Raw genomic sequence first — 20,676 nt, 5'->3', positions numbered from 1 at the left:
TAAAACACCGGATCACACTTAACTCCCAGTCTCTCAATTGGGAGGCTAAGTGTTGGCTCACCATTGTCAATAGTCGGCTGTTGCCTTCCAGCAATACAACCGATGTCAATCTACCACAGACGGCAACAATCTACTGTTTCATAGCCCACAGGGATTTTGATGTGGCCCGGCTCCTCCATGACGAGATGCTCATTAGATCACCTGAGTTGCTCAAAGGCTTCTACTTCCCTTCTCTAGTCACCAGGCTGTGCCGTTTTGCTAAAATCAGAATTGGGATAGAGCCGATGGTGAATGTTGATGAATCGGATGATGAATTTGATGATGATGATGCTGAGGCAGCTGAGATCCCACCACCTACAAGAGTTGATGAGGTGGGCCATTCGCAGCCCCGCCGTAGTACCTGTCTGACAGCCCTAGAGCAGGATATGGCTGGTCTCCGCACTTCTGTCACAGACTTGGGCACTAGATTCGACACTTTGACCACTCAACAGACGAAGTTGGAGAAGAAGATTTTGGGATGGCTTCGAGCGCTAAGATGAGCATGTCACCTCGATCCTGGCACCGTCTCTGATCAGGATTGATCTTCAGGGAGTCCTCCTCCTTAATCTGCTCTTTATTTGTTGACATGGGGACATGCCATATTTTTAAGTGTGGGGTGAGGGATGACTGTTGTTGTATGATGTTGTTGTAAATAGATTGTGTAACTTTGTATGCTGTTGCTTTATTGTTGTTGCATTATTTTTGATTCATTGGTAGGGTAGGATCATGTAATTAACTTCGACTTGGCCCAACGACAAAATACTCTAAATAGTGTTCTTTTGCTTCTCAGGGAATAATTTAAGTGAGGAAGCATTACGGAGTGTTTTGGAGTTAATAATGTGAAGAAAACTCCCAACCAAGAAGTACCCGAGCATAAAGAAGCAAAAAATGGACTGAGGTGAAATCCACCGTGACCGCGGTGGAACCGCGATAGATCAAGTACTCGAGGCAGAATGTTCAGCGTTCACCGCGGTCGAGCCGCGGTCTTACTGCGACCGCGGTGAACTCTTCATGTGCCAGAAATTTGGGGACCAAAGTATAACTCGGGGAAAACTTGTTCCAAACCCTCTAAGCTTTAGAAGCTCGCCCAAGACATGTTAAAGCTTGTTTTTAGACTACTTTGGAGGCAAGAACAAGTGTGTGAATAGTAACAAAACATTAAAGTTCTTCTATCTTCTCTTTATTATTGCAATTACCCATTATGAATAATTTAGTAGTTTTATCTTGTTTTATCATGAGTAGCTAATTTCCTAGTCTAGGGTTTTGATGGAACCTATTGAAGGATGAATTTCTTGTTATGTTAATATAGTGTGCCCAGTTTAATCTCTATTTGTTCAACTATGTGCTTGTTGTAGTTAATTGACAGGATCCTCAATTAGTTGTGCCTATTTAGTATGCACAACTCGGGAGAGAGTGCATATTTAGGTAATTGTTGAACAACGCCACTCCCAAAGTATATGAGGGATCAATAACCGAGGGTTTAAAGGCGTGATTAGGGATAACGAAGCCTTGGTGCAATCTAAAGTGAATTGTAATAAATAAAGCCAGCTTGCGTAACTTGGGAAAGTGCGTTTAGTAAATTATCGTGATTACTCGGGAGAGAGAGAGTTACGGTAATAAGAGTGCTCATGATTGATGGAGAATATTTGGTGAATCTATGTGAAACATAACCGGAAGGGATTCCATCAATATGGAAAATCATAACCTTAGATTTTTCTCTTAATTGTTTACAACTTAATCATAGTTAGTTTTCAGTTGCTTATTTACTTTCATTCGTAGTTAGTAGAAATACCCTCAATTGTTATTTATAATGTTTGGGAAGTTGATTCCGTAGAATTTAGTACGTCTAATGAGAGTAATTGATAGGTTAATTCCTTGTGGGTTCGATTCTTGGTTAAATACTCAGGTTATATTTGCAACGTCCGCGTGTCCTTTTTATAAGGCATAGTTGGGCATAATCACTTACTAATAATATATTTTGTACTTTTGAGAAGACAAAATTATTACCGTAGAGGTATGAATGGATGTGGATGTAGTAATGGACGAAATTATAATAGTCATCATTGTGGTAATGAGAACAATAATGATTCGCAAAATAATCCTTCACCCTGTGAAAGTAATGTTTGTCATCGATTTACATGAGATTTTGTAAAGCACATATAGATGATTATGTTCATTCATGATGTGAATGTTATAACATGTGATTTGTGAATACATATTCATTCTTGGAAGAATATGAATGTGCTAGTGAATATACCACACTAACCTCTAGAAAGAGGTTTAAGATGAAATAAGAAAATAATTTTACTACTATGGCATGAATGATCATTGATCACGTACCTATTTTGATTATGCCAAAATTTCATGGCAGTGTGATTATTACAGGGCAAAAATAATGGAAACAACATATCTTGCCTATAATGATTTTAACCATGTCCATAGTGGTATAACTTTCTCCTTGAAAGAGATATTCATCATATGGATGTTGATGAATATGTGATAGTAAGAAATTAATTGAGAGCTCTGGAAGAGCCAATTATACTATTTTGAAGAAATAAAATTGATTATCAATAAGGTATTGTGTCGTAGTAGATCTCAAAGAAACTTATTGAGTTTCTAAAGTATTCGCGAAAGCGGGTGGTTATATTGAGACTATAAATAAAGGAATGATTAATAACTTCTGTTACTACAACTTATAACGTGGTAATATGTATATGAAAAGTTACCCGCTTTATTCTCTAGTTTGTACTACACAAATAAAATAATGCCTCAATAAAGTAGAAGTTTATTAATATAAAAATCAATATCATAATAAACTTGGAGTTTATTGATAATTGCACACATCATAATGCAAGCCTGAAGTTTATCAATATTAATAATTTAACCAGTTGGCATAACTAGTTTAACCATATCAATTTAAGTATGATGTATAAAAATAAAAGAGAATTCACATGGGTAAATGTTAAAGAACTAGAAAGTTCTTTACAATTCTCTTATGTTGCTTGTTTTTATTAATTAATAAAGCAATTAAAATTGGGATTGAATCCGATGAATACTGGAAATATCAAAGGTGAATATGGGTCCATTCACCTGCCATGTATACCACATAAGATGCATCTATGAGATGATTACATGTGCGACTATTATTAACCCACAACCTAGTGTTTGCGAGGTAAGTTTCTCAATAATTTAATTTCGAGCATAATTTCCATATTTTCTATTCAAGACAGTTCATCTTGGTAAGTTGGTTACATCACAACTAGTTTAACAAAATGATTTATTGAGTACCTCCACTTAATAATTAAACTATTGCTTATGAGAACAAAGTTATACATATATATATCAATTTGATATACGTTATATACGAAAGTATATTACATTCTTCCCTTATATATGGTTCATGGTCAAGAAATAAATAATTCCATCTTATTATTATTGATGTGCGGTGTTTATTTTAATTAACACCATAACGCACAAAGGTGAGTTTCCAAAATTGAGGAAGAAAGTTAGTTTTTCTAACATGAGGGAGAGACCTGATAAACAGTTGAGAAAAATTACGGAATGAATTATTATTTGTACATGTAGATCCTCGAATAAGATAGTATGAACTTGAAGTTCATAAAAAAGATAATTCATATGCAATTAATGCAAATCATGCCAAACTCATTTGCTGACCCAAATAAAGGAACTATATTCTTACTGCAAATACTCCTATTATAATAATTCATAGAAGGACAAAGTCTATGGTACGCCTAAAACGTATAGACAAATCGGATTCAAATAAATTTTTTGATAAAGAAGATGAGCAAATGATCTAAATGATCATAATAAGAAGGCAAGTGATCAGGAAGATCACGTGACATAACACTTCATAAAATCTCAGAAGAGGTTCAGGTACCTGAAAATACGAATGAAGAGATCTTCATGTTATGTCTTTATAAAAAAATGAGGTTGCATCCGATATAAAATGTTCATTGACGACATCTATGATAACGCCAAATATGTATGAGGATCTTATGTCTGGAGAAGCAATTCAAGTAGAATTGATTTTATATGAAAGATATGTAGTTTTGGACGTACAATTCAAACACTTGAAAGTATAAAATCAATGGTGTGTGCAATCACCTTTAGCTATCTTATATGTCTATCTTGACATGAAAACTTGATATGCATCTAAAGTGCATTTACATGACTTAATTTGTATGACAATCCCTAAAGGATTTAAATTGCTTAAAGCATATTGAGTTCTCGGTCATGAAGTACCATATCCTAAGAGCAATTTGTGCACATATGTATCTTGCTATAACTATAAGTATGTTAATATAATAGCGAAAAGTTTTACCCCTACGGAGATATTGAAAAGGCCATTCCACGACATTATATGAAGATATTATATATCTATCAAGAATGATATATGACTTCAAGGTGCAACATGTTCATTCAAGTTAATATGGGTGATTTATTAATGAAATCTCTACAAATGATATTTTGAAGATGCTGCACAAGATTGGAATGAGACTCAAAGATATGAATCGATAAGAATCTTATCAGGGGGACCTAATACGCGTTGTACTCTTTTTTTCCTTACAAGGCTTTGTCCCACTGGTTTTTCTTGTAAGTTTTTTAACGAGGCTACCAAAAGGTGTATGGTTAGATATGTGTACTCTTTTTCCTTCTTTAGAATTTTTTTCCTACCGAATTTTATTTTAGATAAGGTTTTAACGAGGCACTGTTGCATAGACATTCAAGGGGGAGTGTTATAAATAGAATCGTATTTAAGGTGAATATCTATATTTTGGAGAGATTTTAGGATTTGTTACTTTGTGGCTAAGTCACTTTTTCCCTATAAATAAAGGGGTTTTATTCATTGTAATTCATCTCAAATCAATAAGAATTTTTTCACTCTATGTTTCTCTGTAATGCTTTTCTTCTTTTATTGTTTTATAACAAAAGGAAAGATCTAAAAAAATTTCGCGATGATTTTTTTGTTTTGTCTTGTGGCTTTAGTGTTATCAGATAGACAATGAACCTTATTTTATTTCAAATAATTGCAAATAAAATTAACACATTTTGCTTGAGTAAAAATATAGACATACAGTTTCAAATTGAACTTAAACAAAGGAGGAGAACTTTAGTAGCGTGAAGATCGAATGGAGTGTTAAATAAGTAAGAAGTTCCAGCATTTTGCCGCTAGGGTAAGAAAGGAAGTATAATAAAAAAATTCTTAATTTTTTTAAGTGATCAAATTTTATGAACAAATAATATTTTCAATATGTCCAAGAGGAGCAAAAGAGACAAGGAAAACGTTTAGAGATGTTGGTAACATGAGTTATTTAGTTATGATATTGTTAACTAGATAAAAATAAAAACAGGGGTCAGCACCATCATTGAATGAAGATTTAAACATAAATTAGTCGAATTAACAAAGCTAATAATAGAATTATCTCGTTAAGGCTAGTTTTAGTAAAGGACAAAAACAAATACATAAAGAAAACAGAACAAAAAAGGACATGGTCGAACTCAAGTCAGTCATATTTATTCATCGAGTTCCCCATGTCAAATAACTACTTCAAAAGAAAAAAAGAAAAAAAAAAGGTTTTAAGCTTCCAAATGGAGCGGAAAACCATTCATTTTGAAACAAAGCTTTGTTGGTAGAGATTACATTTTACTATTTTTCACATTCATCAATCCATATTTTATTTCTTATTTCTTCTTCTTTGTAGTTTCCTCATGTTAATACAAACCTCCATAAATTTTGGTGGCTGAATCTCAAGACAGGGTTGTAGCCAGGGTTGTTCCCTACCCTGGCACATGACAAGAAAAAAAAAGGGGTTCAAGGAAAACAAGAAGAAAAGAGAAAAATATATTTTTTCTCATAATAATGTACAAATTTTGATTGCAAAATTTGTTGATTAAGGTGGTAAAAATCTTTTTTTTTTTTCAAACATCAATCTCTGGAAATCAAGAAATGGCAGATTTAGAACCACCTATTGATACTGAAAAATTAAATGATAAAATTCTGTGTTATGCACAGACCATTTACAGGTTAAATGGTGTTTGGGAAGGACCTGATCCTTTGACACCAATTATTCCTCTTTTCTTCGTTCAGATTTCTTTAGCTATCTTGATCACCCGTCTTGTCATGTTTGCCCTTAAAATCACCAGGCAACCTCCTTTTGTTGCTGAAATTATTGTAAGTATACATTAATTTCTTCCTCAAACAGTTCTTGAAATTATCTTAATTCTTTGTCCATTGCAAAGGGAAGCCTTGGCGTAACTGGTAAAGTTACTGCCATGTGACTATGAGTTCGAGCCGTGAAAACAACCTCTTGCAAATATGTAGCATAGACCCTCGTGGTCCGGCCCTTCTCCGGACCTCGCGCATAGCGAGAGCTTAGTGCACCGGGCTGCCCTTTGTCCATTGCATGAAACATTTTCTTGTACATTTAGGGTGTGTTTGAAACTATTTTCTTTACAACTGTTTGAACTTTTAACTTCGTATTACTTGCCCTAACTAATATTTAGACACTCGTAGGCCGTGGAATTTGAGATAGGCGGACAATATTTGAACTGTGGAATTTCCACAAATATTGATAATTGAACTGTGTAATTTCCACAAGAGGGGTTGCTCTGATGGTAAGCAACCTCCACTTCCAACCAAGAGGTTGTGAGTTCGAGTCTTCCCAAGAGCAAGGTGGCAAGTTCTTGGAGGGAAGGATGCCGAGGGTCTATTTGGAAACAACCTCTCTACCCCAGGGTAGGGGTAAGGTCTGCGTACACACTACCCTCCCCAGACCCCACTAAGTGGGATTATACTGGGTGGTGGTTGGTTGTTGTTAAGCTTCTCCGACAGCATGATGTTTGCAAAGGTATATCGCGTGTTCATTTGTAATGCTATTCGAAGAATGTGTTGATAGTAGACTGTAAATATCTCAAGGTTAATATTAGAAACTTTTTCCTTTTTAATAACGGTGATGTCCAGGTTAGTTTGACCTCATTTTGACAATTCATCAGTACTTGCTACCTTCTACTAGCATAGATACACGATAACTTTGTCCTTTAAGACTTTACGCAGATGGAAAGATACCTTTTTTGCTTCTTGGCTAAGATCAAGCGTAGTATTTGTTCTTATAAGTTCAATATTATTACATAGTATGAATTTGTACACAATTTAGCATCTTTAATAATATTCAGCTCATTACAATCTATTATAGTTGTGTGCATTCTAGCACTAAATGGTTACTAATAAACTTAAGTTTCCTTTACTTGTTCTCATAAATCAATGGGAATGAAGAAACCATTTTGACAATCCTATTTGAGCTACATGAACAAAGCAATGTTTTTTGTTTGTAGAGCGGCATACTTTTGGGTCCGTCAGCGCTTGGACAGATTGTGAAGTATAGGAGGCAGCTTTTCCCAAACTACAACTTCCATGTGATTGAGACAATGGCTCATGTAGCCCTTGTGTTCTATGGGTTTCTGGTGGGATTACAGATGGATATAAAATCAGTTCTTCGAATTGGAATAAAGGCTAGGAATGTGGCTGTTATAGGGATCATTATCCCTTTTGTCATGGGCACAATATTGTTTTTCTCACTCTATCGCGATGAAGATGCTAGAGGTTTCATTTTCTATGGTGGTGCTCTCACTGTTACAGGGTTCTCTGTCTTGGCTAAGATACTTGACAAACAGAAGATCCTCCAAACTGACATTGGGAAAATGGCCATGTCTTCAGCTGTAATCAATGATATTGGTGCATGGTTTATTTTGGCACTAGGTTATGTAGTCACAGGGAGTACAACTAACATCCATTGGGCTGTAATTTGCACGATTGCCTATGCCTTGTTCTGTGTCTTTTATCTCCGTCGTGCCATTGGTTGGATCATCCGAAAATTGCCTGAAGGACAAGGATATAGTGAGTTCTTTGTATGTTCAATTCTTGGTGGGATGGCGATTTCCGGAGTTATAACAGATGCTTTGGGCACACACCCTATAATTGGTGCTTTTCTGTTTGGACTGAGTGTACCTAACCAAATGCTTCAAGCAGCAATTTTGGATAAGCTTGATGACTTTGTGATGGGATTTCTTATGCCAACTTTCTTTGTTGTTTGTGGACTCAGAACCAATTTCAGAGCCATGGGTAGTATTTATGAAATTGTTGGCTACATTATTCTATTTGTTTCAGCCAAAATCTTGAGCACATTTGCTGCTACTTTCTTCTCTGATATGTCTATTAAGGAGGCCTTGGCTGTTGGAATACTTAGCAACACCAAAAGTCTCATGGCCTTAATCATTATTGAAGCTGGTCAAGCACAACAGGTAAGTTTTTCCCCTCCCACTCGTCGTTTTGCTTTACTGGAAATGGATTTTTAGGCTAACCATCTTGTTTTAAAATCTTGATCAGATTTTGAACACTCAATTATACTCTCTTATGGTGACCGGCATTTTGGTGATGACGGTGATTGTCACACCGATCACTATGCTCTACCATCCCTCGCAGGAATTGGTGCCCCATAAACGAAGGACTATACAGAAAGCAAAAGTGGAGGAGGAGCTTCGGGTGCTGGCGTGCATCCATGCCGCGCACGACATCCCTTCGGTCATCAATCTTCTTGGCTCGTCGAATTCTACATCAGCAGCCCCTATAACTGTCTTTGCTCTCCAAGTAGTAGAACTAGTCGGGCGTGCATCATCGATGCTAGAAGTCCACACCTCAGGTAAACGAGGCTCGAGAAGTCTTGGCCACGAGGAGGCACAAACGAGACAGATAATTGCTGCTTTTGACAACTATGAGCTACGATCAGATGGTGTGATGGTTCAAGTACTAACAGCAAGGTGTGCTTTGTCCACTATGGATGAAGATATATGCAACATTGCCAAAGATAAGCGTGCAGCTTTTATCATACTCCCTTTCCACAAACAACGAAGTCTCGCTGGTGAAATGGAGGATGTCAACCCTGAAATTCGGGCTGTCAACGAGGGTGTGCTCGCTAATGCCCCTTGTTCTGTGGGAATCCTCATCGATCGTGGCCTTTCTGAGACAAGTGACTACGCAAAAAATATCGTTGTCCTTTACTTTGGAGGTCCTGATGATAGGGAAGCTCTGGCTTACGCGTTGAGAATGGTTGATCGTCCAGATACACGCCTAACTGTGGTTAAGTTTATTCCAGGAGAAGGTGCTACTGATATAGATCCAATGGAATTTGCTGAAGAAAGTCACGTAAACGTCCACATTGACAAAGAGAGCGAAAAGTTGCTAGATGAAGAGTTCTTGAACAGGTTCAAGATCAGCACAGCCAATGACAAATCAGTAAAATACATAGAATTGTTGCTGAATGATGTGGAAGAAGCTGTCAACGCAATAAAACTAATGGACCAGCATAACTATGATCTCTACATCGTAGGAAAAGGTCGAGGCATAGTGTCACCACTAACAGCTGGTCTAGTCGATTGGTGCGACTGCCCCGAGCTCGGGGCTATTGGTGATCTTTTAGTCACATCCGAATTCGATTCCACATTCTCTGTGCTGGTTATGCAGCAGTATGTTAAGCCAATCGGAGATGGTTCGGTGAATTCTTATGGATCAATGAGTGAGCGGATAGGACTCGGGATGGACATGGATATGGACATGCAACGCGCAGATAGTGAAGCTGGCGACGTGTTTTCCAGTTTTAGGAGGCGGCCGGAACATATGCCACGAGTGTAAAATGCAAAGTTTTAGCTTAGGCTGATGACAAAATGGGGTGGAATTGAAATTGGTTGAGACTTCAGATTCAAAAGTTCCTGCAAGAATCAATGATTTATTGGCTTTCATCTGACAAAAATAGAATTGGGGTTGAATGATGAGGCTTGCTTTGTAATTGTAGTAACAATGTAACTTCGAAAATTTTAAAACTTGAATCTCTGACATTTTATGCCAATGTAAAATGTGTTGAGGCAAAGTGAACCATAGTGAAAGACAGAAATTGACTCCTTTAATTTTCTTTATTTAACCAACTATATACGTCATCCCAAACTCGTTAGCGTCGTTATATGAATTATTTTTATTCATCCTCAATAATAAATAATTTATCTTCTAAGGAAAATTAGGTGCTCTCTAAAACTAAATTCTCTAAATCTAACATTTATTCTTGCACGACCGTGCAACTGTCCAACCAGAGTAACACCGTAAGTCTGTAACGGTAGACTTGATGCATGCAGCAACACTAACTAGTGTTAATCTCAACCAGCCCTATCAATATATCATATGTATGTACCATTTGCTTCAGTTATATTCTGTTTTTAGCTAAATTCTCGTTGATTATGAGAAGTTTTAGGTAACTTTCCTTCGTTCCAGTATTCTTTGAACGGCAAAGGGCTAAATATACCCCTCTACTTTCAAATATTGTTTATCTGTATCCCTCGTTATACTATTGGGCTATCTATACCCCTACCGTCATACTATTGGGTTATCTATACCCCTACTGTCATACCTTGAAATAAAAATACCCCTATTTTGGATGGAGTGACACGTGACAACACCAGACTAAAACGACCCATTTTTTTTACCTAACCCGTTTTTAAAAAAACCCACAACCCGACCCCTATTTTCATTTTTTTCCAGTTTTTTTTTTAAAAAAAGTTCGGTTTTTAAAAAACAAAAATATTTTGTTAAAAAACAAAAAATATTTTTTTTTCTGTTTTTATTCCAGTTTTTACAAAACAAAATTCTTTTAAAAAACTGAAAAATAAAAAATTCATAAACGAAAATATTTTGTTGAAAATAATTTTTTCAGTTTTTAAAAAAAGAAAATATTTTTTTTCTGTTTTTACAAAAAAAAAATCAGTTTATACAAATTTGTATTTTCAGTTTTTACAAAAAGAAAATCTTTAAAAAAACTGAAAAAAAATTATTTTTCAAAAACGAAAATATTTTGTTGGAAATGTTTTTTTCAGTTTTTAAAAAACAAAATATTTTGTTAAAAAATGGAATTTTCTTTTCCAGTTTTTACAAATATGTTTTTACAGTTTTTACAAAAAAAAATATTTTGTTAAAAAAATGATTTATTTCAGTTTTTACAATTTGTTTGCAAAATCTTTTCAGTATCTACTCAGTTAAAAAAACGAAATATTTTGCAATTTTTTTTAAGTTTTACAAAAAAGAAAATTCTTTAAAGAAATGAGCTATTTTAATCTGGTGCTGACACGTGACACTCCATTCAAAATAGGGGTATTTTTGTTCCAAAGTATGATAGTAGGGATATGAATAACCCAATAATATAACGAAGGGTACAAATAAATAATATTTAAAAGTAGAGAGGTATATTTGGCCCCGTGCCGTTTTTAGAAACTACCACGCAGACTTCCTGTTTGTTGATACAGACCTGACACTTAACTGACAATTATAAAGTAGAAATATAAAAATCACATCTTAAATAACAATATGTAGTTACTGACAATATTCTTGACTGACAATTGAAAATTATAATTGTACTTTTCTAATATAATCAATTTAGTGTTGACCAACTAATAAGTCATATCTTGTAGTTACATGTAATTGCACTCGTATTCAATTTTCATGTGCTTTTCAAACACGCCATAAGTAGAAACCTAATCCAAAACGTTGGTTTTTCTAGAAGAAATGTGACATCTTTGACGACAGGAGAGGGCTGTGACATTATAGATTTTGACCTCTTGTCATATTAAGCCGCCTGATGACTATAGCCACTTGAGTTGAATTATTAAAAGGAGAGTAGTGTGATAAAGAGACCTTTTCTTATATTTTATTTTACTTTTTGATTTATAAGGTCTTTGAGTTTCTATTAGCTAAAGTTACTCTCAGTTTGATAGTATGCGATTTTAAATTGCTTTTTAATCTTAATATACTTTCTGTTCAATAATTTGGCGTGGATTAACTTGTGCGAACTTCAACTATTAGGCAAATAAATAAGGATATTTAGTATTATTTTTGTTGGGTTGATGTTTACATCCTCTTTATTGATCACTAGGCAACAACTGTAAAGGCAAAACCCTATTTTACTAAATTGCACGATACTTCATCTCATTCACTTTAATTGATTTTTTTGGTTGTTCTTACACATATTAAGAAATTTATCTTTTAACATTAATTAATGGAATAATAAAATTGACTATATTAACCTTTATTATTTCTTTAATTTGTTCATTAAAAATATACTACAGATACTCCAATACTCTTTACTCCAAGAGTAATTTTGGAAAAGAAATAAGTTAATTTTTTCTTGATATTTGAAAAATTCACAAATCGAGGATCACAAGAAAAGGGCTAAAAAATCAATTAAAGTAAATAGGATGGAGTAGCTCAATAACAAGTGAGTTTGCTTCCTCAGTCAAATTTGGAAAAAACTTACCCACGATGTGTACACCAAATCTAATTAAATTAATCATAGAAAATAAACTAACATCTACTAAAGGTTTTTTTAATAAAAAAATTAAAAAGAGATACTACAGTCTTAATAACTGATGTTAAAGTTTTTAGGGTCGCCATCTTTATTTTATTTCCCGCCTCAGTTTCTTGTTGCATCTTGGGAGTTTCCTGTTCTTTTATTTCTCCCTTAAAAATCGAAAAAGGTAATTCTGTTAGGGTTCAAATTAAGAACTATAAGTAATAAATATATTAAAATAATGATTTAAGTACAATGAGGGTGTACTTGCAGCAAAAATTAGTTTAAGAAGAAAGAAGGAGGATTTAGGTGCTTAATGTGTTAGCTGTGATTTGCTCGTTCATGATTTAAGATTATACCGGGAACAACGGAAATACCGGGATATATGTAAGATTATTATTATATTATAATTTAAGATTATATAGAAAATACATGTAGTCAACTATGATTAAATACTACTAGTTATATAATAAATAAGGTGACAAGTGTCATTTAATTATTGGTTTCTTGCATAAATAGAGTACTATCACGATGCCAAAAACTCATGTGGCCTCGGTATCCAACACTTTCCCCAGAAAAACAAATCCTTATTCGCTAGTCAAGCCTCGCGAATGCTTTGCAACCGCTCCTCTTTATGGGCCGCTACCCTCCTGCACAGATATTTTTACCACGCAACCAATCCACATGCTCGTGGTTCCTTTATTTGGAATGACCTCCTCGTAGGCTGGCACCTCAGTCAACCAGGCATAAGATGGCTCATAGGTGACGACACACTCATTAACTCCTGGTCTAATTCCTGGATCGGCTCTAATCAACTATTGCGACAATGTATCACCGGGCCTCTACCATGCCACGCTCTTCTTGATACCATATCCACTTATCTTACACGTCACCAATGGGACTTCGCCAACATCCCTTTTGAACTACCTTCCGAACTCTTAGAGCAAATCCTTAACACATATATTCCTTCCCACACTACTAACCCTGATTCTTTTGCCTGGACTCTAGATTCAACGGGCACCTTCACCACAAAATCACTCTATCACCATTTACTCCCCACCTACTCCGGACCATCCTTTAATTGGCTTTGGAAGCTTCGGCTACCGCCAAAAAGTAAACACTTCCTCTGGCTGATTAGCTATAACCGCCTCCCTACTAGAAGCCATTATCACCACACAGGCTTCCTCCCAGATGACACTTGTGCCCTGTGCCTCACACACTTTGAAACAATAACTCATTCATCCACTGCCCAATTGCAGTACATCTTTGATCAACTTTATCCATGATACCCGAAATTCCGACACTTCAGAGCACTGTTGACCCCCCCACTCCTATGGCTCAAACATTTCTTTTTGCATACTATAATGCCAAATTCCATGAATCCCCAATGACATACTTATTCGCTTTGGCCTATGGCACATCTGGTTAGCCCGTAATGAAAAACTTTTTCGATCCCATAATCAACCCCCCTTCGCGTCTCATATTCTTCGTATGGCTGCGGAATTCTACTATATAGCTTCTCCCCTCACACCGCATCTACACATATCCCTATGCAAATCAAGTGGCACCCTCCTAGTCTAGGTTACTTTAAACTTAATACTAATGGTTCAGCCAACACACTATGCATGGGGAAATTGGTGGAGTTATCTGTGACCCCATAGGTAAATGGCTCCTGGGCTTTGCGGGTCATCAATTCATTCATGGAAGCATGGAATCTGAGTTACCAGCACTATACCATGGCCTTAACTTGGCCTTCACTCACGGAAATACACCCTTTGACGTTAATATAGACGCCAAGGCTATTATTCTTGTACTTCATACCTCACATCCACTTTATGCTAACATTATCTTTTATTGCAAGTCTCTGATCGCCCAGCTTCATGATCCGGTTATCCTTCACACGTACATGGAGCAAAACGAGGTAGCTGAATCTTTAGCTAAACATGGTTTGCAGATGGAGGCTTCACCAAGCATCACCATTTTTGCTCAATCACCTGTAACGACCCGACCGGTTATTTCATGAGTTACAGTCACGTTCTCCCCATTTTTGTTTCCTTTATTGTTCAACCGTTTTTCATCATATTGTGTTGGTTGTTCTGTGTTCGGAGTGTCATGGAGTGCAATAAGACACTTAGTCTCTTATTTGGAAGCTTAAGTTGGAAAAGTTAAACGAATGTTGACTTATGTGTAGAAGTTCTTGGATGTGAATTCTGATGATTCGGGTAGCTTTGTTAGGTAATTTTGGACTTAGGAGCGTGTTCGGAATGTAATTTGGAGGTCCGTGGTAGATTTAGGCTTGAATTGGCGAAATTGGAAATTTGGTGTTCTCCGGTCGGCAGTGGAAATCTTGATATCAGTGTCGGAATGGAATTCTAGAAATTTGAGTAGGTCCGTCGTGTCATTTGTGAGGTGTGTGCAAAAGTTCAGATCATTCGAATGAGGTTTGATGGGTTTTTGGATCGGTTGCGGAATTCAAAAGTTTTGAAATCCTTAGGATTGAATCCGAGGGTTATTTGGTGTTTCGATGTTGTTTGGAGTGTTCTGAGGGTTTGTATAAGTTTGAATGATGATATGTGACTTGTTGGTATGTTTGGTTGACGTCCCGAGGGCCTCGGGATGGATTTGGGTGGTTGACGAAAGGATTTGAACTAAGTTGATGCAGCAAATTTTTGCTGTTTCTGTCATATCCGCTCCTGCGGATTGGGGACCGCAGGTGCAAGTCGCAGGTGCGTGAAAGAGACCGCAGATGCGGAAGTTGGCCATCAGAAGAAGAACTGCAGGTGTGGTATGTTGGGCGCATCTAAGGGATCGCAGGTACGGTGCATGGGCGCAGATGTGGCCCTGAGGAATTAATGAAAAACTGCAGATGCGGTTATTTTGACTGCAGCTGCGATCCGCAGAAGCGTGATTTGGGCCGCATGTGAGGAAATGCCTGGGCAAAAGGTATAAATTAAACCCTTCGCGAATTTTTGCCCATTTCCACCATTTTTGAGACGGGGTTAGAGCTTTTGGAGGGTTTTGAAGAAGGATTCAAGGGGAAACTTGTTGAGGTAAGATTTTTGAACATAATACTCGTATCTATAGTGAATTTCAGTTGATTAAACATGGAAATTGAAGAGATTAGGGGTGAAACATTGGGAATTTAGGGCTTGAAATTGGAAAGTTTAAATTGGGGATTTGATGGGCCATTTGAGGTCCGATTTTGATGTTTTGGTATGTATAGACTCGTGAGAGAATAAGGATTCTAGTGTTGTAATTTTTATCGGATTTCAAAATGTGGGCTTGGGGGTCAAGTTTGGCCAATTTCAGAACTTTGAGTTTAATTTGATAATTTTTGTGTGGGCTTTGTCCCTTTGGCATGTATTGATGATATGATTCTGATTTTGGATAGATTTAGGACGATTTGAGGCCGAGTCGAGAGGAAAGGGCATCGCGGAGTAGATTTTCATTCGGTTCAAGGTAAGTAACAATTGTAAATATAGACTTGAGGGTATGAAACCCCGAAATTTGTACTATTTTGATAAATGAGGTGACACACATGCTAAGTAACAGACGTGTGGGCGTACACCTGTTGGGATAGTGACTTGGTCCGTCCCGTGGCAACTGTAGAGTTTCATATTTTGATAAACTCTATATGAAATCTATGTGTTTAGAAATGATTCTGTTAACTTGGGCTAAATGCCATGTTTGGGGCCTTGTGTTGTACTGTTTGGATCCACATGGGTATTTTACTATTATCCTCACAGTGTTTTGATTTGAAAGCATAACCTCAGTCATGATTTTTACCTGATTATTGTTTGATTCAGTTTCATTACTCTACTTTCAATTATATGAAAACTGTTTGGGCTAAGTTCCCTGATTTTTCATTGAAATGCCCGAATGGCTGTGAGGTTGATACTGAGAGAGGCCGCGAGCCGGATGGTGAGGATTATATATTTATGGATCAGACTGCACGCCGCAACGATATGTAATCGGGCTGCACGCCGCAACGATATGTATTAGATCGGGCTGCACGCTCGACGATATAACGTTTGGGCTGTAGGAACCCCTCCGGAGTCTGCATACCCCCAGTAAGCACAGTCGACTATATATATTTACAGATTGGGCTGCACACTTCAACGGTTATTATTATGAGATATCTATTGAGCAAGAGTGCTGAGTGTGAGCGTTGTTTGATGAGATTTGAGTCACGAGTGACTGAGAGGCTTGCCCGAGGGGCTACATATATATGAGTGATACTTTATCCGATGGGCTTGTTTATGAAATTACTGTTTTCACTCTTCTTTTACACTGAGCCTCTATTGAAAAATGTTGGACAAATATTTTAAATAACTTTCATTTGAACGGGAGTTTTTACGAGATGTTCGGTAATTAAACTACGGATTTGACTTTGATATTTATATTGAGATTCTCTGTTAGACTATGTATATGATTTAAATGTCGTCTCTGCACTCAACCTTTATTTACTTTGGTTACTTACTGAGTTGGCGTACTCACGTTACTCCCTGCACCTTGTGTGCAGATCCAGGTGCCAGGACATCTGAGTGAGAGCATCCAGCAGCTTCTGAGTATTTTTTTCCGGAAATAGCAAGGTAGTTGCACGATGTCCGCAGCCCTGCCCTTCTCCATCCTATCCTTAGTATTATATATTTCAGTTTTATCTTGTATTGAGTAGACAATGTTGGACAGTATCTTAGTGGCTCATGACTAGGGACACCAGGATCATGCAGTATATGATGTATTTGCGTATTTTTGTTCCGCTTATCTTGATATATTAAAAATGAAATATTTGTGATCATATTTGATAAAGAAAATGAATTTACAAAAGACCTTTATGTTGTTAGTGTTGAATCGACTGGCCTAGTACTGTGATAGGCGCCATCACAACCGGGGTGGTTTGGGGTTTTGACAAGTTGGTATCAGAGCATAGGTTACATAGGTCTCATGGGTCATGAGCCGGTTTAGTAGAGTCTCCCGGATCGGTACGGAGACGTCTATACTTATCCTTGGGAGGCTGCAGAACCTTTAGGAAAAACTTCACATTCTTGAATTCCTGTCATGCGAATCTGTTGATTCTGGTAACTGAACTTCTGTTATTCTATTTTCTCACAGATGGTGAGGACACGTGCTACCGGTCAGGATGGACGACCACTAGTACTACTAGTTGGGGCCACTAGAGGCTGAAATCACGGTCGAGGCTGTGGTTGGGGCAGGGGTGTAGCCCGCATAGTAGCTAGGGCAGCACCTGCAGATCCACCAGCCGCCCCAATTCACGATCAGGTCCTAGTTGTGGACGCTCCAGCAGGACCAGCTCAGGCACCGATTGTGCTGATTGTTATTCCAAGCCTTTAGGAGGCCCTGGTCTAGATTCTATCAGTGTGCACTAGTCTGGCTAAGGCGGTCTCAGTTACTACGGCCGCAACTACTTCTCAGGCCGGGGAGGCACTTCAAACTCCCGCCGCTCGCACACCTGTAGGTTGTTCAGGGACTTCTAACACTGGGGGCACCTCCAGCCCAGCCAGTTATAGCTTCTCAGGACTATGTAGCTCCTGTTATGCCAGACGACATGTACCGTCGATTGGAGAGGTTTGGTAGACTTCAGCCTCCGACTATCAGTGGTGCAGAGGGCGAGGATGCCCAGGGTTTTTTGGACAAGTATCAGAGGATGCTTCAGACCGCAGATATTTTAGAGACCAGTGGGGTCTCGTTCACTACTTTCCAGTTTTTAGGAGCTGCCTTTACTTGGTGGGAGGCTTATGAGAGGCGTATGCCTGTTGATGTAACGCCCCTTACCTGGCAGCAGTTTTTTGCTCTCATTTTGAAGAAGTATGTGCCTTAGTCTCGCAGAGAGGAGCTGCACATGCAGTTCGACCAGTTGCGTCAGGATGATATGACTGTGACACATTATGAGATGAGATTTCAGAGCAGCTCGTCATGCTATTTGGTTGGTTTCTATGGATAAAGAGAGAGAATCAGGAGGTTCATGGATATCCTTATATATCAGCTTCGGATTCTCATGACCAGAGAGAGGGTGTCAGGTGCTACTTTTGAGCAGGTTGTTGATATTGCCCGGGAGATTGAGTCAGTTCATCACCAGGAGCGAGATGAGAGGGATGCCAAGAGGTCTCGGGGATCTGGTAGTTCTGGTGGTGCTCTTTCGAGGGGCCAGTTTCAGCACGGGAGAGGCCGTCAATTTATACATGCTCAGTCAACTCACCCAGTTCATCGTGGGGCATCATCGGACCATAGTTCTCACACTTCTCATCAGGGCCATTCATCACTTAGTGCCCTTCCAGCCCAGAGTTCGTCTCGTGTTCCATCAGTTCAGGGCTCTTCCGTACCAGGATTTTCTGCTAGTCATCCGGGTGTTAGGGGTTCCCTTCAGTCCCCGTCCCCCACACCAGGGAGTTGTTATGAGTATGGAGAGTTTGGGCATATGAGAAGGTAGTGTCCTCGTCTTCTTAGGGGTCCATCTCAACATAGGAGTCAGCCCTCAACTTCAGCTCCAGTTACTTCACCACCCGCCCGAGCAGCTAGGGGTGGAGGTCAGTAAGCTAGGATTTGCCCTAGAGGGGGAGGTTGATTCGGTGGTGGTCAATCCCATTTCTATGCACTCCCAGCTAGACCAGATGTTATTTCTTCCGGTGCTGTGGTTACAGGTATTGACTTAGTTTGCCACAGAGATGCCTTCGTGTTATTTGATCCTGGTTCCACTTTTTCATATGTGTCATCATATTTTGCTCGTTATTTGGATATGCCTGTGAGTTTCTTATTTCCTATGTTCAGGTATCTACTTTGGTGGGCGATACTATTGTTGTGGACCACGTATATCAATCGTGTGTGGTGACTATTGGGGGTCTGGAGACCCGAGTGGACCTTTTGTTGCTTTGTATGGTGGACTTTGATATGATATTAGGCATGGATTGTCTATCTTATGTCGTGCTATATGGATTGTCATGCTAAGACAGTGACGTTGGCTATGTCGGGTGTGCCACGGATTGAGTGGCGAGGTTCGACTGATTTTGTTCCAGTAAGGTGATTTCATTTTTGAAGGACCAGCGGATGATTGGGAAAGGTTGTCTTTCATACTTAGCCTTTGTGAGGGATGTCAATACGGAGACTCCTACCATTGATTCAGTCCCGGTGGTGAGGGACATTCCAGATGTGTTTCCTGCAGACCTGCCGGGCATGCCACCGGACAGGAATATTGACTTTGGTATTGATTTGGTGCCGGGCAATCAGCCAGATTCTATTCCATCGTATCGCATGGCACCAGCGAAGTTGAAGGAGCAGCTTCAGGAACTCCTTGATAAAGGGGTTTATTCGTCCTAATGTGTCGCCTTGGGGTGCGCCTGTTCTATTTGTGAAGAAGAAGGATGGCACAATGAGGAAGTGCATTGATTATAGGCAGTTAAATAAAGTTACAATCAAGAACAAGTATCATTTGCCTCGTATTGATGATTTATTTGACCAGCTTCATGGAGCGAGAGTATTCTCCAAGATCGACCTCCGGTCAGGGTATCACCAGTTGAAGATCAGGGACTCGGATATTCTTAAGACATCTTTCAAGATCCGATACGGTCATTATGAGTTCCTCGTGATGTCTTTTGGGCTGACTAATGCCCCAGCAACATTCATGCATTTGATGAACAACATGTTTTGGCCTTACCTCGACTCGTTTATGATTGTTTTCATTGATGATATTCTGGTGTACTCGCGTAGTCAGTAGGAGCACGCGGAGCATTTGAGGGAGGAGAAGCTTTATGCAAAGTTCTCCAAGTGTGAGTTTTGACTCAGTTCAGTGGCTTTCTTGGGGCACATGGTGTTCAGTGAGGGTATTCAAGTTGATCCGAAGAAGATAGAGGCGGTTCAAAGTTGGCCCAGACCGTCCTCAGCCACAGAGATTCCCAGCTTTCTTAGTTTGGTAGGTTATTACCGTCGGTTCATTCAGGGATTTTTATCTATTGCATCACCCTTGACCAAATTGACTCAAAAGGGTGCTCCATTCAGGTGGTCGGATGAGTGTCAGGCGAGCTTCCAGAAGCTCAAGACTGCCTTGACCACAACTCCAGTGTTAGTTTTGCCATCAACTTCATGTTTATATACAGTATATTGTGATGCTTCTAGAGTTAGTATTGGGTGTGTGTGTTGATGTAGGAAGGTAGAGTGATTGCTTATGCTTCTCGTCAGTTAAAGCCTCATGAGAATAACTACCCTGTTCATGATTTGGAGTTGG

The 20,676-nt window shown here is 38.5% G+C and overlaps 1 protein-coding gene and 1 pseudogene across 2 annotated transcripts; both read left to right on the top strand.

Annotated features, from left to right (window-relative positions):
- Positions 1-5,619: 5,619 nt before the first annotated feature.
- Positions 5,620-9,980, top strand: LOC107830104 (cation/H(+) antiporter 15-like). 2 transcript variants are annotated; one of them, XM_016657585.2, is made up of 3 exons: positions 5,620-6,232; positions 7,393-8,358; positions 8,444-9,980. In XM_016657585.2, the coding sequence occupies exons 1-3, from the start codon at positions 6,008-6,010 to the stop codon at positions 9,743-9,745; spliced, it is 2,493 nt and encodes an 830-aa protein (XP_016513071.2). In that variant the 5' UTR covers positions 5,620-6,007; the 3' UTR covers positions 9,746-9,980. The 2 variants fall into 2 exon arrangements, with proteins under 2 accessions (XP_016513071.2, XP_075109544.1); XM_075253443.1 differs by lacking the exon at positions 5,620-6,232 and adding an exon at positions 6,241-6,908.
- LOC142181402 (U2 spliceosomal RNA) lies at positions 7,123-7,222 on the top strand (annotated as a pseudogene).
- Positions 9,981-20,676: the final 10,696 nt, after the last annotated feature.

Source organism: Nicotiana tabacum, chromosome 5 (genome assembly GCF_000715075.1).
Source record: "Nicotiana tabacum cultivar K326 chromosome 5, ASM71507v2, whole genome shotgun sequence".
Classification (NCBI taxonomy): domain Eukaryota; kingdom Viridiplantae; phylum Streptophyta; class Magnoliopsida; order Solanales; family Solanaceae; genus Nicotiana; species Nicotiana tabacum.
This window is presented reverse-complemented; position numbering and strand designations above follow the sequence as displayed.